The sequence below is a fragment of the Lynx canadensis genome, chromosome B4 (genome assembly GCF_007474595.2).
Source record: "Lynx canadensis isolate LIC74 chromosome B4, mLynCan4.pri.v2, whole genome shotgun sequence".
Classification (NCBI taxonomy): domain Eukaryota; kingdom Metazoa; phylum Chordata; class Mammalia; order Carnivora; family Felidae; genus Lynx; species Lynx canadensis.
Window position 1 is genome coordinate 38,374,643 of NC_044309.1, and position 25,181 is coordinate 38,399,823.

Below are 25,181 nucleotides of genomic sequence, written 5' to 3' on the forward strand. Positions count from 1 at the left end.
GCTTTGGTAGAACAAAGGCCTGGCTCTGAATCCTGGCTTTGCCACTTGGCAAGCTGTGACACAATGGGACAAGTTACTTAACTTCTCTGAGCCTCCCTTTCCTCAACTGTAAGGTTAGGATAATGCTCACGTCAAAGTTCTTTGGAAAGTCCAAGTGACTATATACTTCCTAGCACAGGGTCTGACACTGGATGCTCTAGTGTCCAAGAGCTGGGAGTATTAGGGCCAGCTCAAAGGGCCTGGAGGGTACGAGCAGGCCATTTGCCACATGTGGACACAGGTGCACAGGCCCATTGGGAAATCAACGGGCAAATCCACATGCCAGCTGCTTGTCTCGCCTTCACCTCCCGGGGGGTTAGCAAGGCTGCCGTGCTGGGACTCAGGTACCAGTTCCAACAGCGTTAGGCTACAAATACAGCAGGTGGGGATTGTGTCCAGAAGCCAGCCTTTGGAAAACAGCTGGAGAACATCAGGATCTAATATGAGGGGAACGCCACCAGTGGTGCCAAAATCTTCACGGGGTAAATGAAGGCTTAGTCAGAGAACAAGTCTGTGGGGCAGGTTGGGGGCAAAAGCCCAAGAGCCATGAGGCATCTGGAGCCAAGAACAGGAGGCCCTGAGGTGGGAGGCAGAGAATGCTGTGCTGGGAGGGTGGCCTCTGACCACAGGAGGCCAGGAAGCCTCTCCTTCGTGTCTACCCCTCACCCATGTCAAAGATGCAGCAGCTCTTGGAGTCCCAACATGTGCCAGCTCATTGCCTTTCAGGCTCTTCTAGATGTAATGCACACAGAGGTGGTGGGAAAGGGAGGTTCTAGGCAGGAAAGGCACTAGGTTTCCAGAACAGCTCCAGCAGTGACGCCTTGCTGAATGTGACTGTTGCGTGTTTATGTTCTGGTGGAGACAAGGCTATTGCAATTGCCAATGTCCGTCACTCCAGTCAAAATCACCCTCTTCATCTTCATTACCCAGAACTGCTCTACTTCTTAATGCTGATATGCTGCGATCTCTTCCATCCCAGCTCTGGTCCTTGTGGTTGTCGGCCTTGTGACCTCGAGGCCTCACTGCATCCAGGACTTAGCCTTTCCATTTCCTCTCAAGACCCCCAAGAAGTCCCCTCATGCCATCACTTGCTTCTCTGTGACACATTGTGCCAACCACGCCTGTGCTGCTTCCACTCCTTGGCCTCATTGTCTGCTCCTGTCAGCCGCTAAGGAGGAGCTGACCTTGACTCTGTCCAGCTGGATGCCTACTTTGCTCCTAGCTGAGGCGGAGCACAGCTGCCAAAGGTCACACAGCCTCCTGCATTTAGGCCGGCACAGGATTTCTGATCTGCACTTAGCCCCTGGTGCCACTGCCTCCCCAGAGCCCTTCCCTGGACCCCGGCCAGCTTCATGTACAGGCCCACAAAAGCTGTCACAAGCCTCTACCTGTCACTCTAGGTTTCTTTCCTACTAACTTATCTGTACCCACCCCAACTCCCAGCAACCTCACCTTGTACCTTCAAGGTCAAAATGAAGTTTCATTATGAGGGAAGATCCCACTCTCTGGCCCCTCTGGCCCACTCTTCCTGGTAGCTTCTCCTCCCATAACAATGATAACCAGCTCTTTGGAGTAAAGCTAATACTTGCCCACAGCATTGAGTTCCATCCTTTCTCTGGACCCTCAGTGAGCTTCTTCCTTGGATGCTCCTCTCACAGCCCTAAGCTTTTCCTAATCTCTCTCCCATTAGCATTTAAATGTGCTCCTTTTAATAAAAAAGACCCACCCAACCCTGGGTCCCTATGAAACCACGCCCCGTTGCTGTTTCTTTTTACAGTCAGTGTTCTTGAAAGTGTTGTCTGCATTTATTGTCTCTAAGGCTTCCCCTTCCCATTCACTTCTCGACCCTCATGATCTGCTTTCACAGACCACGCTTCCATGATTGCTGCATGCAACTCCTTCAGCTGGAATCACTGCTGACCTCCGGATTGTAAGCCTAATGGACACTGCTTCTCCAGCCTCCCAGACTCAAGCTTCTGCAGTGGAATGCCATTGATAGCTCCACCCCAGAGATGCTCTCCTGCCTTAGCTCTTTCTGGGTTTCCTTCTTTCCTCTAGCTGGTCTTTTTCACTCTTCTTCCTGAGATCCTCTCCTTCTGTTCATCCCACCTAGAGATTAGGGTTTTGCAGGGTTCTATGCCTACTCTCTGCAGCTCTCAATCATCACCTTCTCCTTGGGTGGGCAGATTCTCTTCAAGAGTTCAAATGTGATTGTGATGCTGATGACCACCCACTGGATGGAAGCCCAGCCAGGAATCCTTCCTGAGGACCAGATGGGGCAGTCACGGCCTGGAGGGGCATCTCCTCTTGCTCTCCCCAAACAGGATTCCTTCCCTCACCCCTCCAACCTGCTCTTCTCCTTTGCTCCCTATCATGATAAATATTATCTCCAATCACCCAACTGGCCAAATTAACCATTATGTGAGACCCAGCTCTGACCAATCCCAGTGGGTGTTTCCTCTGCTCCACCTGCTTATTTTTGATGGTTCATTCTCCTTTCTACCCTTTCCCACTCCATCACCAAGTTTAGCTGATTCTACCTTCTTACTCCACGTGGAGTTCATCTTCATCTCTACTGCCACAACCGTCCTCCAGACCCCCATAGTCTCTTGCTGGGATTTATGAGCAGCCTCTCTGTCTGCTCCTTCTGTCTTGGTGTGCAGACACTCTCCCATTCATTCTCCACACAGCTGCCAGAATGAACTTCTAAAAATGCGAATCTGTTCATGGCATCCCCCTGCCTGAAATTCTTCAGGGCTTCCCCGATGCCTTCAGGATAAAGTCCAAACTCCTTAGCGGGGTGTCCAAGGCCCTTCATATCTTGTGGTAATATGAGCATGACTAGTATTCAGACTTGGATAGACTCAGGATAACTCGGGTAGACTTGTGTTCAAATACTGGCAGTATTTTGGCTATGTGACTTTGAGTAAGTTACTTAACCTCTATGAGCCTCCACGTTCTTATGTGTATAGTGATGGTAATGTGCCTACCTCAGAGGATGCTGTGAGGATAAAATGAAGTAATGTATACTTGTCTTTTCAACTCTAGAAAAGTCCTTGCTCATTATAGGCATGCAGCACATTTATTCCCCCTCTCTGCCTCTTGCCTGTCAGCTTTACACACAATGCCCTCTGATCCTGTGCCCCTGAGCTGCTGTCCTCCCTGGAAGATGCTGCACTTCCTTCTCACCTGTCCACCCAGCTTACACTGTCTGTAGCCCTGTGCCTGCCTCAGCACTTTCCTCTCTTTGCTTGAATAACTCATCATAATCGTTAGGGTTCCTTGCCGGAAGTTTCTCCTGAGCACACCAAGACTAGCTGCTGGGCCTAGATGTTTCCAAAGCAGTCATTTCAAGCTCCTGTCAAGGACTGCCCTTCATTGTCTTACAATTACCTTCTCAAGCACTCCTCCCTTTGCAAGGCGTCTCCTCCAGGGTAGGGATCATGTCTTATCTTTATATCAATGGTACCTACGTAGTACCTCAGGCACACCAGGCTGTTAGTAAACATTTGCTGAATGAACAAACTTAAACATGGAACTCTATCCAGGTAGTATTCAAGCTCTTACTCTCATTATTGATTTGCTTATAACATGTTCATTCTTGTTTATTTTTCTGTTCCTCTTGGGAGCAGGTGCTGTCAGCCCATCAGATTGTAAGCTCCCTGAGGGCAGGGTCCCCACAGAGGGTGCCTGTAGAATTAACCTATCGGTGACTTTCATCACATATTGCTGACTGCCTGGCTTCTGAGAGAAGGGAAATGTAGTGATGAGTAAACTGGGTCTTCATCTTACTTTGTGCAAATCAAATTTAGTGGCCATGGAGGGTCCTGGGCTGTCTCTGAGGTACTGCAGCAGCAGTGGTCATGAAAGATGGCATTGGTGGTGGGGGGATAAGGGAAATTTGAGAGCGGAGGTGCAAAGTCCTGGAGGAAACACACGGTTTCCTCTTCTGGTTAGCTGGGAGAATTGTGGACATTTGCCCCCAGGGACTGTCAAGCAAGGACCTTTGCCATGAAACTGGTTTTAGCTTTTGTTTCAAAATCAGTTTCCAGGCATTTCAGAATGTCACTTCCCATCAGTTCATGAGTGAACCTGCCTGTTTTTAGCTAAAAGGATCCTTGGGGGTTTCTTCTGCCTGACCATCTGGGTTGATCTTGCTTGGCAGCCCTTAGCGTGGTAGAATCCTACCATCTCCTGAGTTGTTAGAAATTACTGGGGTATTCATTACTTTTGATCTCTAATAGAAGTGGAGATAGATTGCAAGCAATCTTCAGACACCCCCATCCCCCTACCCTATCTGTTGTCTTGCAAGAGCTGGGGGGGCATTATTATTCCTTCTAGCCATACTGGTGGGACAAGCTTTCCTCTCTCACCACCCTACCCAGTGGGGTGCTGGGTTACTGATTCCTGGGGAGGGGAAGGTGCAGGCAGCTACTGAGCTCCCCCTCTCCCAGGAGGGCCCGGTGTCCCCAGAACACTCTTGTTTGTTATGCTCACTCTCTTCCACATCCCGTAAGTGTATGATGTACGTGGAGGACGAGGGGTCAAAGACTGATGTATCTTAGATTCTCTTTTTAGATGCCTTTTTCCATGTCAGAGCTTTTAAAGTTGGCTTTCTGATAATTTGCTAAGAAATGCGGTTGGGCTTGGGTTAGGACGAATGTGTTTTGTTTACTAAGAATCTAAGAAATTTTATAGAAGGAAGTCCTCATTTGGGTACTTGGTCTTAAGACTGACTTTAATAAAAATTCCTTTATCTTCTCTACCAACACAACACTAGAGCAGAGACTCAAATATTTTCTGGCCCTACCGGGAGCCAAGCACCTTAAAAGGAGCTTCAGCTGCAAGTGAGAACTGTGTAGGTTAGGCAGACATCAACACTTCTTGCTAGGAGTCAGGGTGTTTGTGAATGAGAGAGGTTGAAGCTGCTTTTCCAGAGGCTTCTAAAAAGGAAGACTTTCAGCTGTGTGGAGTGAGAGATATGAGGGACTGTGGGGCAATGGAGGACTAAAGCAGCTGGTCTACCTGAGGGTAGACCATTTCTTTGAAGTCTGATTCTCCACTTGGATTAGGTTTTGCTATTGGCAGGTTTATAAACGATGAACCAGGAAGTATCTATGAGTTGGTCTGAATTTATATAGAAGGTCCACAGGTGCTTGAGGCCCCTCATTAGTACACATATATTCTCTCTCTGCCTCCCCCATCTCTCTCTCAGGACAGGAGCTTTGCTCAGTGCTGTGCAGAGAAGTCATGAAGTGAGGGAGATTGAATGGCCCCTGCCAAAAGCCTTCTCGGCAGAGACTTACACAGCTGGGTCAATCAGAATAGCCAATTGAGGGATGACTTCCCTGGAGCACTAATAGCAGACTCCTATTTTTTCCATTTTCTGCCTGACAAAGCATCTGGAGCTGTTTGTGGGTTCTGGATGCAAGTATCCTAGCATGCAGCTCCATAGGGACTAGGCTTCAAGTCTGTCCATTTGGCAGATGGTGGAGGGAAGAGGGATCCTCAGGGGCTGGGCCCACAAGGCTCCAGCCTTGGAGAAATCAGGCAAGATTTTCAAGGGAATCAACATTCTGTAGTGTCTTTTTTTCCTTAAGAATTTATATTAGTAGCATCAGCCTAGAGTGTGACTGATTATAGGAGAACCAATTTTCCTTATAGTAGCGCTGGAAGTGAAGAGAAAGCTAAAGGAAAGGGGGTGGTGAGCACTGTGCGGCTGCAGTGGTTTATTTACAAGGCTTCCTAGTTCAAAAATTATTTTTAAAAACCCACTTCCTAATCTTTCTCCAGAATAATGAAAGGCATTGGGCCTAAAAATAAAAGTTAGAGGAAGGGATCAGTTTTTTAGATACATGCATGCATGCATGAATTCATTCATTCATTCATTCAACTAGCATGCATAAGCATCTTCTGTGTATTCAGTCATTGAGAGGGAAATGAACAGAAGGTGTTACCCTGCCCTATTGGATCTTACAATTGAGAAGTCAAGAGACACGGCCAAGAAATGGCTAAGCATCTGCAGCACAGAAGGGGGAAGTAGTTTGAGTTTTCTTTATTCCACTTGGGACATGGGCTGCCCCTTGTACCTGGATTTTCTTGCAGCAGATATTCTTATAGCTTTTAAGTTCTGAAACATTTTATTCAAATACTTTTGATGGAGGTGTTTAAAAGGGTCATATCTTCTGCTTTATAAAATAGAATTCACAGAACACAATTTCATCTCTTTCTAACTTGACCTTTCCTTAAATGTCCCCCAAAGTTTTCTAGTTGTTGGTGCTTCTTTCTTGCAAACCAATGGCAGTTATTTCTTGTCAACTTCTAGCTGTTTAGCTTCTAACTGGCTGTAACCATTAGAATTGAGGATTGACTGGAGAAATGAGAGAATTATTTTTGTTTAACGAGCAAGCTTATCTTTATATTCAACTTAAGGCTAATAAACTTTTGTTTGGTGGTTGGAGTGTTGCATGGACAATGTGATAACTATTCTCCTTACTTTTCTGAGAGTTTTTTCCTTCCCTTAACCTGTGTTCTGCATAATCACAGTTGTTGGATGTAACTTTTGGCTAAAAGTAGGACAAAACTCTATTAAGATGAGATGTCAAAGTCAGTGACACTGTCCATAATGCTGTGAATGTTTAAAGAAAAAAAAAGATTCCCTCTGGGCTGGGAGGCCACAGGAAAGTTTTCATGGAAATAAAACTTAGTGAGACCTTGAGGACATGACAGGGCTTTGGTGAGTTGTAGGGAAGTGGCTACATTATTCAGAAGGGGTAGACTGAACTCTCCAATGGAATCAGAATCTTTATGATATATTATAACTGTTCATGAGCTTATATGTGATGGCATGTCACTTACCTTGCCACCCCATGCAGAGATTTATTCTACAGATCCTTGGCTTGGGCCCTTCCACATTCTGTAGGAAGCCATGTCTCATTTGCTGGCTGTGTCTCCTGGATTGTGAGCATGAATTGCAGGACAGAAACTTGTACCATGGCTTTCACTCAGATGACATAAAATGGTACAGTATCCCTGAGCTTCTACATGTACTTCAATGGCAGAGGAGAAGACTAGTTTTATCTCCTTCTTGAGCTATCCAAGGACCATCCTCTTCTCTAGAATCCAAATTTTACTAATACTCCCTAAAGATTACAAAGTTGCACTCAACATCAGGAGCCACCAATGGGTGTTAATTAGTTCATGTGGGCATCTGTTATTAATGAAAAACATTAGGGTCTTTTTTCAATTTACCAATCCTTGGAAAATCTGGAATAATAAGAAAAGGCAAGAAAAGCCATGCCTTTAGGCCCTGAATAAGATCGTACCATCTGATGCCAAATTCTGCACCCACTTAAAGTGAGGGGAGGGGCATGCTGAAAGCAGTTGCTTAGTCAATCAATAATTTTTCAAAGGTAGAAAATTTTCAAATAAAACTTATAGTGAAGCATGAGAATCCACTCAACCAGTAACTCTTTATTGAGAACATATGATGTGTTTTTTGTTTAAGATGAGGGATTAATAAAAATTGACAATCTCACCCTTCCATCCCAAATTCCCATATGCAATGACAAATATTTCCATAGAACTGACATATATTTTATTTTTAATTTTTTTAATGTTTATTTTTGAGAGAGAGACAGAGAGACAAGACAGTGAGTGGGGGAGGGGCAGAGAGACAGACAGGGAGACACAGAATCTGAAGCAGGCTCTAGGCTCTGAGCTGTCAGCACAGAGCCCAATGTGGGACTTGAACTCACAGAGCTGTGAGATCATGACCTGAGCTGAAGTTGGACACTTAACCGACTGAGCCACCCAGGTGCCCCGAAATGATACATATTTTAAAAATACACCCAGTGCTAGAAAACAAGAAAGGGTATCTTTGGTAGATCAGAAACTGAGGAATCCCTGAAGAATGGAAAGTAGTCAAGATCTGATGAAGGAAGCCACATCTCCAAATGCTGCTGTAGGATTCCTAAAAAATGGGGTCTTGGTCTCAAAATAGCAAATATGGGGCAGAAAGAAGCCTGTAGTAAATAACAAGGCAAGTAGTTGGGGTTACCAGGAAGATGATTCCCTCCACACCTCTACATTTGACTCCCTCAGGGTAAGCGGTGAGTAATAGAGATCACTTGGATGTTTTGGTCAGAGAGGCAAACTAGTGCTCCAGATGGCCAGCATAACCCAGGAGAAGGATTTCTACTTTTGTACTCCCTACTGGCTCACTATACCAACAGCAAGCATCTTCCCTCACTTATGTTGGAAAAGTTGAAGTAAAACCTGCCCCATAGTACATCCTATTCTTTGCCTCTGACCAAGCTAACATGGATTTTCTGGATTTAACATGGATTTTACACAAAAATGGGCGTGTATGTAGGATTCACCAAAAATGTGTAGAAAAACAATAATATGAAAAAGAGGTGCTGACTGCAATTAAAAAAAGTTCACACCCAAGGAAATGTTAGTAGTCCAAGAAAAATGAGACTTTTCTAGAGATATTGGAATAAGTACTGATATTGGATTGGTAAAAAAAAAAAATCAAAGACTTTGGAAACTAAAAATGTTCATAACAAAATTTAAAAACCAACAAATGGGCAGGATCATCAGAGTGGACATAAGTGAAGAGTAAATTAGTGAACTGGAAGATAAAACTGAGGAATTCTCTTATGTGGCCTAAAAGATCATGAGATAAAAATATGGAAAGAAAAGTTGAGATTTGGAGAACATATTCAGATATTTTAATATCTGTCTATAAGAAGTTTCAGAAGGATAGGATGAGTGGAATGAAGAAAACAGAAAAGAAACAATACAGTAAAATTTACCAGGAGGTATAAAATAATCAGTATAACATAAAAGTCTGAAGATTCAAAGACGATGAATGAGAAAATACCTGTAACTAGATACATCACAATAATAAGGCTAAAGGAAAACTATTTAGAAAATAGTGGGTGGGGTGCCTGGCTGGCTCAGTCAGGAAAGTGTGTGACTTTTGATCTTGAGATCATGAGTTCAAGCACCTCTTCTTCCAGAGAGGAAAAAAAAAAATCTGAAATGAAATCTAAAATGGAATGATAGCAATGGCAGACTTCTCTTGCTAGAAGCAAAAATGCAGTGGAATTGTACGCACACAACTGGGGAGGGTGGGGAAGATATTGAACTGGAATTGTATACTCAGGAAAATTATGATTTGATTGTGTATATGAAAAAGGATCATCTCTGACATAACAGATTCAAATAGTTTATCATTTGCTGGCTCCCTCTATAAAAATCACTAGAGGTCAACTTTCATACACCATTCACAAAAGTAAACTCAAAATGGATGAAGGACCCGAATGTGAGACAGGAAACCATCAAAACCTTAGAGGAGAAAGCAGGAAAAAAACCTCTTTGACCTCAGCCACAGCAATTTCATACTCAACACATCTCCAAAGGCAAGGGAATTAAAAGCAAAAATGAACTATTGGGACCCCATCAAGATAAAAAGCTTCTGCACTGCAAAGGAAACAATCAACAAAACTAAAAGGCAACAGACAGAATGGGAAAAGATATTTGCAAATGACATATCGCATAAAGGGCTAGTATCCAAAGAACTAGCCCTATAAAGCACTATAAAGAACTCACCAAACTCCACACCCCCAAAAACAAATAATCCAGTGAAGAAATGGCCAGAAGACATGAATAGACATTTTTTCTAAAGAAGACATCCAGATGGCCAACAGACATATGAAAAGATGCTCAACGTCACTCCTCATCAGGGAAATAAAAATCAAAACCGCACTGAGACACCATGTCATCCCGGTCAGAGTGGCTAAAATGAACAAATCAGGAGACTATAGATGCTGGAGAGGATGTGGAGAAATGGGAACCCTCTTGCACTGTTGGTGGGAATGCAAACTGGTGCAGCCACTCTGGAAAACAGTGTGGAGGTTCCTCAAAAAATTAAAAATAGATCTCTATGACTCAGCAATAGCACTGCTAGGAATTTACTCAAGGGATACAGGAGTACTGATGCATAGGGGCACTTGTACCCCAATGTTTATAACAGCACTCTCAACAATAGCTAAATTATGGAAAGAGCCTAAATGTCCACCAACTGACGAATGGATAAAGAAGATGTGGTTTATATATACAATGGAATACTACTTGGCAATGAGAAAGACTGAAATCTGGCCATTTGTAGCAATGTGGATGGAACTGGAAGGTATTATTCTAAGTGAAATAACTCAGGCGGAGAAAGACAGATACCATATGTTTTCACTCATATGTGGATCCTGAGAAACTTAACAGAGAACCATGGAGGGGCCAGTGGGGGGGGGGTAATTACAGAGAGGGAGGGAGGCAAACCATAAGAGACTCTTAAATACTGAGAACAAACTGAGGGTTGATGGGGGGTGGGGGAGAGGGGAAAGTAGGTGATGGGCATTGAGGAGGGCACCTGTTGGGATGAGCCCTGGGTGTTGTATGGAAACCAATTTGACAATGAATTATATTTAATATAAAAAAATCACTAGAGGTCATGAAAAATAGAACAAAAGAAGTGGGATGGGAATGGGAGTCAAGGACCTACTTTTTGCTAATGTCACATACTTCTGTCTTAGAGCAGGACAGTTTCAATTAGTTTGCATCTGGTTGAGGAAGAGGGAATGTATCTGTTCTCTCCACAGACAATTGGCTAAATAGAAACAACTCCCCATCCAGAAGGTATGAGCTGCGCTGCCTGTGTAGGTTCACTGTATTAAAGTGTGGAATGGGCAGGACATGTTGGCAATCTCCTCTCAATCCTGATCCAAGTCCTTGCTTTTGTCTCTGAAGCCTGAAGACCTATGGCTAGGGGTTGCCTTCATCCCATTAAATGTTTTCTGTCTCTTACTTCTCAAAGCCATCCCATTAAGTGTTCAGAAGGATGAGGGTGGGGAAACTAATTCTCTCCCCGATTGATGCTCTAGATTGCAGTAAACACGTCTCTGTGACTTTGTTTGATTGGAAGCAGTACAATGTCAGGCTTAAATCACTCAGAACATCAGGTGTATGCCCAACTGAGTAGAGGGAAGCATGGCCTGGGCCTCTGGGAACTCTGCCCAGTGACCTGGCAGTTTGGGAAACTGCCAGCTCTCCTGGATGGAGGGGGAAGACCAGTTAGGAAAGGGGCCTTACAACCTTGGGAAGGAAAAGGAAAAGTAACTGTAGGAGGCTGTAGGTACCAGAAGTCCAGGTGAATCCACAAAGTGCTGCTTCAGGAAGCCTCCTTGTGGGCATGAGAGGGGCATATGGGGCTGTCTCACGGGTCAGCAGAATTCAAGCCAAGGCACAACAGATTCTGACTGGGAAGTGGTCTGGACCTTCTCCACAGAGGAGGATTTGGAAGGTTTTTAAAAATTCGTGTTATTAAAGTAATTTTTCCCCCTCAAATTTCTATCCTTTGTATAATTACGTTTGAGAAAACCAAACGGGGCTCATGTTCCTGATGTGAGTTTGTGCTTCTCTGGCAGCTTCTCCCATTCGAGATGGGGCCTGGCCCTCTGTGGAGCCTAATCCTCTCTCCACTCATGTGGGCGTTTGTACAGTTTCTCCCTGACTCTCAAGATCGGAGGGAGGCTGAGAAGCAGCCACGCTCAATCACCTGTCTTCAGAAGAGCCCTAGGAACCTGGCTAATATTTTTTAGTCCTTTTATTATAATCCTAGATTGTACAACTTAGTAGGGGACCCTTGAAGCCACATGTCCTGTCCCCTGGCTCCAGGTAGTACTGAATTTTTAAAATTATTTTAGTTTATTTATTGATTTTGAGAGAGAGAGAGAGAGAATGAGAGAGAGCAAGAGAAAGTAGGGGAGGGGCAGAGAGAGGGAGAGAGAGAGAGAATCTCAAGCAGGCCCTGCATTGTCAGCACAGAGCCCAATGCGGGGCTCAAACTCACGAACTATGAGATCATAACCTGAGCCAAAATCAAGAGTCAGATGTTTAACTGACTGAGCCACCTAGGCGCCCCAAGTACTGAATTTAAACTATTTTCTTCAGATAACTCTCTTCTCTGCTGAGAAAAAAATAACCCCTAAAGAAGCAGCTACTTTAGCATCTCTTGGGAAGGCTTTCCTGCATTTCACTTGCTGTTTGCCAAGAAAGGTTAAGTCACTCCCCTGAAGACCCACTGGACTTGGGGAAAGGACCAGCTTGAGAGTTCTTCCCATCCCTCAAAGAGCTTTGAGTGCACATGACCTCATGGCATCCTTGCCTAGGGGAAAAAAAGAAAAGATTTCTTGATTCTTGAACATGCTGTGGAGAGTTTTTATATGTTATATTAGTGTCAGGTTAGACCCTCAGACGTTTTTATTCATGCTTCAGGCACTATATGCCACTTAAAAACATCTGAATGGAACTGGAGAAAACTGATAGCAGGGGCAGAGAGTAAGAAGTGTGATGGGGAAGGTGGTGGAGGAACAGGCAGCTGCCTGTGGCTGCCTTGCACAGAGCCTGGAGTCCCAGTCTACAGATGCATTTCACCAGCCTGCCCCTTCCATGTGCCTGGATAACCCTGGCTCACATGTTTCCCCATAAACTTCTAGCTATAGACAGAACTTCTCTGCAAGTCTAGCTTGGACATAATTTTTTTAAACAAATGATTCCTACCAGGAGACCATGAGCATTTGAACTCCGCAAGATGATATTTAAAACTTATCTTTTTTTTTCTAAAGAAAAACAACTATGAAGACAGGTAGGGTTGGGTATTCATTCTTAGGGCCCAAGTGCCTGAGCCCTTGAAACACAGCTTTCCTAAATACTTTTTCTTGGGAACAGCATCTCTACACTGAATGCCAGCCGCAAGGTTCATAATAATAGGCTGAAAGAGTTGAAAGTGACCCACAAATTCAGCTTATCCAGACTCCTCACATTACAGAGGAAGAGATGGAAACCAGAACTACAAACAGTTGTGAGGGCAGGGATAGTCACCCTCTCCTTTTGCTCAGGGGTCCCTATCTTGACACCTCCCCAACCCAGGGTCTTCAGCAACTTGTGACAGAATTGGAGCTAGAATTTGTCTCCTGATTCAAGTTCAGTGCTTTATCTCTCCCCCTTCCCCCACCAAGGAACTCCATGCTTTCCCTGCAGCCTGTAGGCCAGGCCACAACTTAGTGGCGGGTGGAAGAATGAAATGAGTGTAATGATTTTAAAGAGGGCAGGATGACCTTCCACAAATCCCGTTCTAACCAGTCTGTCACTGATGCTTGACCTTCCACCATTAGAGATTCATTCTTTTGTAACTTGGAGGTAGACTTCCAGAGTCTCCTCTTGCAATGTAAATACCTCTGGAAGGCCACCAACAGCTGATAGCTAATAAACTGCAAGGGCTGTTTCCCCAAGAGTGTTAATAACCAACGGTGTGGTGGTATGATGGAGGGGAAGCTGGGGCAGGGAGAGTTTGGAATTCATTGAAATAGGAGGACAAAGTTGGGGCTGATGTGAGAATGGGTCCACCCTGTTGTAGACATTTCATAAATGCTACTATCTACCCATCCAACTAAATATATAAGAATGACACGCTGGTGAGAAATTTCCTTGACAAGGCATGAACAAATGCTTGGCAGCCCAATGGAAAAGACAGTGCTGCCCACACCCATCTCCCATCAAAAGATGCTCAGTCTACTGCATTCTGTGTAGTGGGTATCCAGGCTTGGTTGGAACCAGGTCCCTGCTCCTCCCCCAAGGCTTCATTTGCATGAGTTGACCATCATAGGCACTTCTGTTTATGGCTGAAGAATGGGGGAGTTTGTACTACTATCTTGTGTGTGGAATACAGGGGAGGAAGAAACTGAGCAACAGAAAGGATGGTGTGTCATCGGCATTCCACCCTGACACTGGGCTTTTTGCCCTTGCAGAACAATGGAAGAATTTGTACCAGAAGTAGAAGGGGCTGCTTCTCTAAGAGCCTTGAAGGGATTTGGAGTGCAAGGAATGAGCTTGGGGGCTCACCGGGTCTGCTCCTGCTTCTCATGACATCCGGAATTTGCTGAAAGTGCTGGAAGACCAGCTTTGGTACAGCTATCAGCATCCTCATGAGGGACGTTGTCAACTTGGGCAATGGCAAGGCTCCTAAAAGCAACCTCAAAGTCACTGGACATTGGTTATGGGAAGCCAGAGATGAAGAAGGAAGAGGAGGAGGAGGAGGGGGGAGAGACTCAGTGTGAGTACATGTGATGTGGTCCTACGGGTCTCTTAGAAACCCTTGGGAGGATCTTCATAAAGGGAGAGGGTGGTAAGGAGAGTCTCTGTCAAAAGAGGGGCCAAGAGGAGCACCTGGGTGGCTCAGTCGGTTAAGTGTCCAACTTCAGCTCAGGCCATGGTCTCATCATCTGTGTGTTAGAGCCCTTGCATTGGGCTCTGTGCTGACAGCTGAGCCTGGAGCCTGCTTCGGATTCTGTGTCTCCCTCTCTCTCTGCCCCTCCCATGGCTTGCGCTCACGCTCTCTCTCTCTCTCTCTCAAAAACAAACATTTAAAAAATTAAAAAGAGAGGTCAAGAATGGGAAGCTTGAGTAATTGTTATTTAGTGTGATGGGCTGGAGTGGCTTGGTTATACTGGAGTTCCTCTTACATCATTTGAATCCTGCCTGAGATGCCAATACACAAAAATAAACTCTGATCCCACGACCAGGGAAAGGAGCCCTTGGCCCTGGTTAGAGAAAAGTCCAATAGCTCACTGGTCAAATTTCCCTCTTTCTTATCCACCCAAATTTAGGTCATGATTCTATAGGACCAGAAAATTTGTTCCAAACTCAGTCTGGGAAAGAGCAGCAAGAAAAACAATGTCAGGGACTCCATTACCCAACCAGCAGGAAGAAGGAGGAAGCCCAATCTTGTATTAACTAGAGAAAAAATGAGGCACAAGGAAGCAGGCATGATTTATTCAGAGCCTCCCAGAAGGCATAACCTGAACCTTCCAGGGCCTTATGGACCCAGGGTTTATGGACCAAAAGGAAAAAAAAAAATTACACACACACACACACACACACATATATATATATATATATATATATATATAATTTTTCTTTCAAAAAAAGAAAAGGCCATCTTTGCTGGCTGGAAGACAGTCAGAGAATATATACAAAGTTGTTTTGATATCATTCTCTTCCTTCTTAATCCACCATCCACCTGCTAAAGTGCCGGATCTTTCCTTCCTTCCTGCGATTAATCCCACATTCACTCAGGATGCATTAACTAAGTCCTAACATAGTTATGTGGCAGATTTGCCCACTGCCGTGGCTGAGTTTTCCAGAAGTTAAAAAAAAATCAACATCCCCTATACCTGCAAATATGGTATGCCACCCAGAATGACACCACTTCGGGCAGTTACTAAGCAGATGTGACAGTAAGAACTGCAGCAAGAATACAGGTTGATAGCTGCCATTTAGATGGAGTTACCCTGTCTAGAGCCATTGCCAGGTTGACAGATACTCTGGCCTCTGGAGGTGGGGTGTACTTTTTATTCTTGTACTTACGGCTGAGAGTAACATAGCAGCAGATGCAGTTTTGCTGAGTTAAGTCGGTCACATCCGGCCACATGCTGTATACCATCATGCCCATATTTTGAGGTCTACGATAAGCCTGATTCTGGGTCAGTCACTACAGCAACCCTGAAGTAGGTTTTACCAGGTCCACTTTATTTATTTATTTATTTATTTATTTGCAGATAAGAAGTTTATGGCTGGATTGAAAACCAGGCATGTTTGCCTCTGAGGTCTGTGCTCCTTCCACTGGTGGAGTCAGGAAGACATGGACTCTGAGCATTGTTCAATCCCTTACCAGGGGTGTGACTTGAGAGTAAGCTCTTTAACCTTTCTGAGATGTCCTTTCCTGATCTATAAAATAGGGGTAACAATGCAACTAACATCTGGGGATGGTGTGAGAACTCAGTAGGGTACTTAGCACAGTGCCTGGCCTGGAGTGGACACTTGGCTTGAAGTCACTATTCTGAGGTCACTGGGCTTCTTCTCCCTTCCATGAGGGCCTAGGAGAAGAACAATATCCACAGGAAATAGCTCTTAGCTTTGCAAACAGTATTTCCATCCCAGGAGAGGGGAAGCCCTTTCCTCTGGAAAGCCACAGTTGCATTTGAATTAAATGGATAGCTGGATAGTCCAAGAAATTGAAGTCACTCTTCTCTTGCAGTGTGATTTTAAAATGTCACCTAACCTTTATGTAGTTTTTTCTGTGGAATAACTTGAACAATCCATGACCCAGACTGGTGTGTTAGGTGTGATAATTGATTTTTGTTCTTTCACAGGTGAAGTAGCCACAGAGTGGATTGTTTCTGGCAAGAAGAGGACTGTGACTGGCTTCTCCAGCAACACAACTGGCTGCTTTCTGGACCATCATCTTTGACCATTATTGTGTACTGTGGGACAGCACATTAATTTGAATATGTTTTGAAACCAAGAATCATTAGACAGGTAGAAATTCTATTTGTGTGTATCTGAGTATATAAAATGAGTCGAAGAAAAGCAATTTTTGGATCATCTGCTGATTTGCATTGTTTGCAAATTGATACGGATCATTGAGACTTCGATGAAGTTATGCTGACTACATCCAGGTAGTCTGTGTTGTCAAGAAATTCATTGGTTTCCCCACTGAATCTGTCCCCTGACAAGTGTTGGAGATATGAAGTGGTGATGACCATTTATAATGACTGTTTGGTTGTAGTCATTGAGGCTGCTAGAATCAAGCAGGACTATTTTAAAAAAAATGAAACCCCTTTTGACCTCTGGAAAGCTCTAATGATAGCCCAGTACTGGAGTGAACATTGTAATGAGCATTACCTACAAGTATCCTTTGTAAATTCTTGGAATTAACAGAAATTAACTTTCTACTCAAGCTCTCTTACAAGTGGGAGGTAGAGGCTGTTCTACTCTTCAGCCTTTGTTTTGGCCATCAGAGTTGCATTTTGGTTTGAGATGTGTGTGACCAGTCTTTGTGGTGATTTTGGTGTGGTTAGAATCATAATTTGTACCATGGATAAAATGATAAAACATAAAGGGGAAGGAAATCCCTTCTTTTAAAGAAGAAGAAATGGGCTTAGAGAGGCAAAGTGGCTTTCTCAAGGCCACCATCTTACTTAATGATGGAGCTGGGACTAGGGCACAGTTCTGCTGACCCTTGGGTGACACTCTCCACATCACACCATGTGTCTATCTCATGTAGGTAGACATGGTCTTATATGATGAGATGCTGGGAAAGAAACTGACTTTCATTAGAACACTATTTTCTGAGAACTATGCTAGGTGTTTCATCTGCATTGTCTCATTTTATTGTCACAACTTTTCTGCCAGAGAGAGATCACCATTAAGCCATTTTTACACAGATGGAGAGGTTAACCTACTGTTCTGTAAGACCACAAAGCCCATGCTCTTTCTTCTGGGAAGAGAAGAAAGAGATCAGGGTGGTTAAATGGTCCAGAAATGAAACCGATGGAATCAAGCACAGTTTTGTTTAACCATCTCCACTCACTGTGCATTTTCAGGTAGGGCTATCTATACCTGAGACACCAGAGATCAGACCTGCTCTAGGGCAGGTCATAATATGTTAGGCTCTAAGTGACATCAATGTATATATATATAATGTGCCTGGCAGGGAGGCAAGGCTGAACATTTCTTATCCATAAAAGTTTTGGAAACACACAGAAACTTTGGAATCTTGGTAGAAAATGTGTCCCCAGCCTTCCTTGAATGGAGGCTACTATGCTTCTTGTCCAGACCCTATAGCCTTGAGGGTCTCCCTGTCCATATCAATAGATTCTTTTATTGCAAGACCTATGTAACTATAAACCATTGATTATAGCCATATCTAACCTATTAGAACCAATCCATATGACCCCTGATAGGACCTGAATCCATAACCAACTCTTCCTGGAAGATGTGTCATCGGGGTAGGGATATGTCATTTAATCTTCTAGTCTAGCATGCCTAGCACAGTGTTTGGGTCATAATACTTAATATAAGGGCTAATGGAAGTGAAAGTGTATTCAGGAGTGCCTGGGTGGCTCAGTTGGTTAGGTGTCCAACTTCAGCTCAGGTCATGATCTCTGGTCTGTGGGTTCAAGCCCCGCATTGGGCTCTGCGCTGACAGCTCAGAGCCTGGAGCCTGCTTTGGATTCTGTGTCTCCCTCTCTCTCTGCCCCTCCCCTGCTCATGTTCTGTCTCAAAAATAAATAAAAGTTCAAAAAATTTAAAAAGCGAAGGTGTATTGAGTTATTGCACTGGATAAACTGAATTGATTTCTAGTTAGCTTTGGAGGATTTAGGAGAGATTTTCCAGAAAAAGGTAAGCCTTTATGAAAGATTTGAAAAGGAAGAAAGGAGTGGGGTATACAAGTTCTGCCAAGAAGAAAAAACTAATTTCTGTTGTGATAGCATTTTAGAAGGAATATTTCAGTACCTTTATGGTTCTACTGCTATCTCCCTCTTTCCCTTTCTCTGAAGAAGTTTGGGGTCCATCATAGGCCATTGAGAAAATCTAGATGTCTTTTAAGTCCTTCTTACCCTGAGACAAAGGCAGATAATGATGGTATTCAGTTTTTTAGAGGCACAAAACACCAAGGATTAAGCTATTAATGAACTACTAAGAAAGTGCCCCTCAGATATTTTTAGAATAATCAAACCAAATGTTTTCATATCCAGCACAAAACAACAATAAACTGACTTACTCAGACATTATCAGAGTGAGAAAGAAATAACATTCTGGTTTTAACAGAAAAAGAAAAAACAAAAGAAACCCAGACTTTGCAGGTACTGGGGACACTCTTGCAAGTCCTTCTTTGAGATGTAGTTTAAGAAATAATTGGGCCTTTTTGTACAGGAAAGCTGCCCAGGTGTGGGGCTGCCTGGAGGCTCAGCCAGGTAGCTAGCTGGCTGCTGCAGCCTTGGCTGGGTTCCCATCTGGCCCAGAAGACATTAGGAACACTGCTGGGTTAGCTGCCATGAGGTAGTGATGGATCATGGCTGTGGCCCGATTCTTGAGGAGCCAAGGATTCACTGCAGCGTGCCTTGGCCATATGTGAGCCCAGGCCACATGTGAGGTTCTCCTAGAAGGAAGAGGGGGGAAGACACAGGACATGTCTTATACATCTTTTATTGCAGCAACCACATTTGGATGAGCCAGAGTCCAGGCTTTCTCAGACAGAGAAATTGCATCCTGATTGCAGGGGCACTGGATTTGGGGAAACAGCCAAGGCAGTGTTGACTACCTCCTGAACTTGAGCTACTACACAGTCTATACCTCCCGGAGGACTCAGAAATGAGAGGAGATCATTCAGGAGTCACAGAATGGAGTGGATGGAACCTCAGAGGCCTTGCTCAACCTTCTAGGGTTTGCAGTTCCACTGCAATAGCTATGCCAAATAATAGTCTGACTGAACCCTTTCCAGTGGCAGGAAACTCACTTCTCTGTGGCATCTCACAAAGGCAGATAACTTTTCCAATTATACCCTTCCCAAGAGTCTTATTCCAACCTTTGTATGCTGGCTAAACCATCAGCACATTTTCACTCTCAAGAACTTTGTGGCTCTCAAGAACTTCTGTGTTAGAGATGGAGATTTCTATACTGTGGGGGGGGGGGCTCCTATAGTTTTGGGGGGCCCTTTCTATAACTTAGAGACCTTCTTTCTCTGTGGATACTTTCGTCTTTTCCACATATCCTTATCCAGTTGTCCTCGACCATGACTGCTCAATAGAATCAGCTAGAGAATTAAAAAAATTCTGACGCCCAGGCCTCACTAAATCATACTCTCTGGGGGTCGAAGAAATGCACTGGTATTTTTAAAGCTCAGATGACTCCACCTTGCTGCCAAGTTTGAGAACCACTGTCTTGTTCACAGAATCTGGTTAACCTCTTGAAGGTCATGCTATGGAATAAATCATACTAGATTTGAATCCTGACTTTACGTAACACTTGGACAATTCTCTGTGTTTTTGTGTTCTCATCTGTTTTTGAGGGATAATAACAGTACTTTCCCAAAAGAGTTGTTGAAAGAACTGCATGAGGACACATTAAGTCTAGATGAGTCTCTGGCATGTAATAAGTGCTCTGTAATGTTTGACTCAGAGCCTAGCACAGGGCCTAGCAAGCATTAACACAACGTTTGTGGTCTTCCCATGAGCCAGACACTATCCTAAGCACTTCACATGTCCTCTTCAATACATCTTGTTGCACCAAAGACGTAAGTAAAGTAAAATGTGTCCTCAAGACATCTCTACCTGGAAGGGCATTTTGTTCCAGAATATTTAACCTACTTCTTAGTGTATGTCTGGTCGTCCTATGTATCTTCTTGCCTCCCATTAAATCCCTTCAAAATCTCTTCTATGAAAGTTCTATACACTTTCAAAGCATTCAAGGTAGCTAAATTGAGAGCTCCTCAATGATCAGTCCAATACCTTTTGTTGCCTATTGTCAAGCCCAGTGCCTATTAATGAGCTAGGCATATAACAGATATCCAGTAAATTCTTTGTGGAATTCTTTTAATATTGTAAGAGCTGTGCTAACATACTTATGCAAAAGAGATGGAGAAAGACTGAATTCCTGTGAATGGTGGGGTAGTGGGGATGACTACTATGTGCTAGGCACTTTTCACACATCATCAATTCTCACAACCCTAGGACATGAGTGTTCAGGTAATCTTTTGCTGTGTAACAAGGCATCCCAAAACTTAGTCTCTTAAAGTAACAATTCTTTTGCTTGTGAATTTGTAATTAGGTGGGAACACAGCAGGAACAACTCTCTGCTCCAAGGTGGCTCAACAGAGGACTGGACTATTCACTTTCAAGACTACTCACTCTAGCCATTGTGGAACTACCATGGTGGCCTATGGTTCTCACTCACAGCCTCAGGCTGGGCCTGCATTGGATGGGTTGGAATAGAAAACTCTTGCCAGGAGAATGCAGCTCTCCATATCAGCCTCTCCACTCCTCATTCTAAGGGGAGCTGTGTCTGTGCTTGGGGAGAAGCCAAGCCAAGCAAAAGATTTCAACAGAGAACAGAGGAAACACACCCACTGAGGTTCTCATAGCAACATAATCACGCACAGGCAGCAGCCTATTTCGGTGGGAGCTTGTCTCCGCTCCCCTCCTCCCTGGTTAGTCACAGAATGGATGCACTGCACAGGCAGAAACAGGGTGGGAGAAAAGTGTAAAGCTGAAAGTCAGGAGGCTGGGGAGCTTCTCTCAGATGCTCCCTCAGCTGGCTGAAGGATCATGGACAAATGGCCTCCTTTTTCTGATCTCAGGGTACTTATTTGTAAAATGAGAGAACTGGACCAAAGAGCTGTGAGGATCCTTTCCTTTCTGATTTTCATTGATTGTAATAGTACTGAGACCCTCTTCGTAGAGGATGAGATGTCTCAAATCTGTTGTTTCTGAGAAAGCTGCTTAGAGAAAATGGGGGTCAAGGGGGTAAAAGTCATTCCTTAGATTCATCTCATTCACCCCCCTACAGCTTTCTGCATGTGTGAAAGGGAAGGAGGATGACCAAGTAGGTGTTGCCAAAGATTCTGCTTCCTCACCCCCAATACTAGTCAAGGTCTGTGGTCTGAGTAAGAAAAAGGTTAAGGAGTTAGGCTCATTCTTTCATTTACATTCGCTCTTTCCCAAACACATATAACATGCACACACATGCACACACGCCCAATAACTCAAGCCTGTTGCCCATTATCTTTTCACTCTTTTTACTCTCCACTCCTCCTCCTCCTCTCCCTCCTCCAATTATTGCAATGCATCTTCTCTTTCCCCTAGGGCCAGGTGATGGAGGCATTTTTAGATTCTGGTCCATTTCTTCAATGGACCCTGAGGTTAGCTGAGGACAACCAGGCTCACATTTCCTGGCTGTCAAAGGTGATAAAACAAATAGGGCACGCATGCGGAACTGATCTCCCGATGTAAGTACAGGGATGAAGTGAAGAGAGCCAGGGTGTTCAAGGAGCATGCATCTTTTAGGTCCCTGTCCTTGACTTGTGGGTTGAAAGCTTGAAAGTGCAGCTGTCTTTGAAGGAGTCCAGCCTGAGTGGCCTGTTGCAAAGGGAGAGACAGAGTGCCCCCCCCTGTTCTATTTCCCACCCGCCTGACAGATGGCCAGTAAGACAGAGAAAAAGAAGCTCTCAAAGTGAAGACAGGAATGCATTGTATAAAAATTCACACCCCCTGCTGCCGCCCAAACTCCCTTAAAAAAGGATCAAGAGAATCCTAATGGGTACGTGACATCCTCCCTCTCTCCCATAAAAGGGACTTCAAAATCTGGTGACCATGGGGGAGGGGTGAGGAGGGAGAAGAGAAATGTGTGGGCAGGGGGCTGCCGGGGAAGACTAGGGTAAGGGGAACAGGACTGTGGGCTCAGCCATTTGACTTTCTCCTATGGTCTCTTCCGAGCCACCTCTGGCTGAACCTTTGGCCCGACCTCTCAACCTGAGAGAAGCTTGGAGCCCCAAGTGCCTGGACAGGGACAGTGGGAGAAAAGGAGAGATGATAGCACACTTAGCCTTAGAGTTGAAGGAGTTAAGGACCCTCCCTCATCCAGACACCCACCCCTTCGCTCCTGAAACCATAATTCGCCAAGGAAGGAACCAAGAATTGACAGAGGATCTGGGAAGTTGGGGGTGGGGTGGGATGGGGGCGAGGTAACTATGGCCCAATCTTGCCCAGAGCTTGTCCTCGGTGGGAGGACATACACCCGGGTCTAAGAACCTGCAAGAGCCCAGCTCCGGCGCCTGCTTTCATCGAGTCTCCCGCGTGGCCTTGCAGCGTCCGCGCCGCCCTTTGCCCCCGCGCAAGTTGTCCACGGCGCCTGGGGGTGGAGGCGGCCAAAAGACCCCTGGAGCCTGGAGGAGGCGGCGGGCCCGGGGGCGCTGGGGGCCCTCCGTCTGCGCCCAGCCGCCGCTCGCTCTACCGAACCTCCTACCCCGCCCCCACTCACCCGGCTCAGCCCCTAGGAGAGACGCGCAGGAAGCGTGTTGCTTCGCCCAGCCGATCGGCAGAAGTTGAGAGGAGTTGGTGGCTGCCTCCGGCCGGCCGGACTTTGCGAGCAGCCAGGAGAAGAGACGCCGCCGCTGCCGCGAAGCCTTCGGGGCTGCCTCCCTCCAGCCTAGCCCGCAGCGCGGGTGGAGAGGGGCGGGGAGGGGGTCGGGTGCGCGAGAAGAACTTGAAACTGTGTGAAGGAATCCGAAGCAGATGAGAAGGGAGGAAAATAAAACAAAGTGGAGACTGCAGAAAAGACTCAACCGTAGTTGATTGTATCGGCTGACGCTCCAGCAGAGGGGCTGGGTTGGTTTTTTTTTTTTTCCTCCCATTCTCTCTCTCTCTCTCTCTCTCTCTCTCTCTCTTTTAAAGCTACACCAGCTCTCTCTTTCTCTACTATCTCTGTATCATCAAACCCTTGCTGGCTCTTATGGGCATGAAACACTCCTCCCGCTGCCTGCTCCTAAGGAGGAAAATGGCGGAGAACGCTGCCGAGAACACCGAGGTAAGGAGGCGAGAGGGCCGGGGCTCTCGGCGACCCCGGCAGCCCACCCCGGACCACCGCGCCGCCGCCGCTGTCGCTGCCGCCGCCGCCACCGCCGCCGCTGCTCAGCACCTAGTGCCAAACTTTCCCCGGCTCCATCCCGCTTGCTTCTGCCGGCCGTGTGTGTGTGTGTGTGTGTGTGTGTGTGTGTGTGTGTGTATGTGTGTTGGGGGAAAAGCCAGTGCATGTCTCAGGTCCCCTCCCTTTTGAAAATGCAAAAGAATCGCTCTCACCCCATCTCCCTCTCCTGCCACCCGCTGCTCGCTTCTCTTTCCCCAAGTCCCAAACCCTGGGCAGCAGTGCTCCCCTGCTCTCTCCTCTGGGCTTCATTAGGGGTCCAGAGTCCCAGCTTTGTGCAAAGCTGGGGTGGGTGATCCTGGGACCAGGTCGGCTCCCTGCGGTGCCTTGACCATCTCCAGACGCTGCCTGAGCTTTACCCTTCAGGCTCAAGTCAGTCACCCCAGCTCTCGGTCCCCGCAGCACCGCTGAGAGCTCCGGGCCGCGGCGGGGCCACACCGAGCGGGTGGTGGGACTTGGGCACCACCAACAGACCCTCCCGCTCAGATCTGGGCCGGAGAGAGGTCTGCAACCCTGGAATGTTTGAGCCGCCTTGGGGCGCTAAACCCGGGGAGGGAGCTCTGGTCGCGGCCACCTTCAGAACCAGGGACAGCGCCCGCTCCTGCCGCAGCCAAGCCCGCGCCGGGTGGGGGCTGCGCGCCGCGGGCTGCAGGGGAGAAATGGGTCTACAGCCATTCGTCCCGCAGCGGCTTTGGAGGAGGCCACTCTAGCTCTTCAGATTGCGCTCTTGCCCCTCTCGCCTTCGGCAGCCCAATAGCTGCCCTTTCTCTACTCTCGAGTTGGCCCAGAGACGCAAACAGCCCTGCTGGGTTTTGCGTCCCAAGACTGGAGGCTGTGTTCCCTGGCCTCGCAGTGACCCTGCTGTCGTTACAACTGGACTAGTCCGTAGGCTCTAGGCACCTGTAGTCACGAAGGGGATCAGCGTGGGCAGCCCCCTTACCTTCCTGGAGAAACGGTGCGCCGAGGTGGGGGCGGAGTGGGGTATGTGTGTGAAGATCATCCCTTACTCGGTGGCAGGAAAAAGACAGAGAGCAAACTCCCGGGCTCTATTAATAGCCGGGTGTCTGGTGGGGCTGCCGTACATTTCACATATGGTTACCCATATGCAGCGTGAGGCGGGGATGGAGGTGTGGCACGGGGATTGTCCCTCTGTCTTGCTGGAATGCAAAACGATGCAGAGACCCTTCCGATCTTCGGTAAGGTCTTAACTGCAGCTAACCTTTACCCCATAGCAATAGGCAGCAACGCTTTTAAAATCCCAATTCTCTGAGAGATTAGAAGCAGCATGCATCTGGCAATTGTCGATTTCGAAAAACAAACACGCTCAGGGGCTTGAAAGCAGTAGGGCATTCAGCAGCTAACGCTGTCTCCTTGAGTTAGGGCAAAGCCAGCATGCTTATCCCCTCGACACTTCCTCTTCTCCACCCGCAAAGGCGCCTAGCCTCACAGCAGAGAGCTAGCCTTCCCAATCCCCTCACACTCCTCCCTCTGATCGCCCACCCGCGGAAGAGGTTGCTAAAAATAGCTCCGAGTCAAGGCTG

At 46.1% G+C, this 25,181-nt stretch overlaps 1 protein-coding gene across 1 annotated transcript in view; it reads left to right on the top strand.

The window, feature by feature from the left end:
* Nucleotides 1-23,368: 23,368 nt before the first annotated feature.
* PRMT8 (protein arginine methyltransferase 8) overlaps nt 23,369-25,181 on the top strand; it is a 95,703-nt gene continuing 93,890 nt past the window's right edge. The window contains exon 1 of the mRNA XM_030321449.1: nt 23,369-23,523. Coding sequence (XP_030177309.1) covers nt 23,449-23,523 — 75 coding nt within the window. The 5' untranslated portion in view covers nt 23,369-23,448. The remainder of the gene's footprint in view (nt 23,524-25,181) is intronic.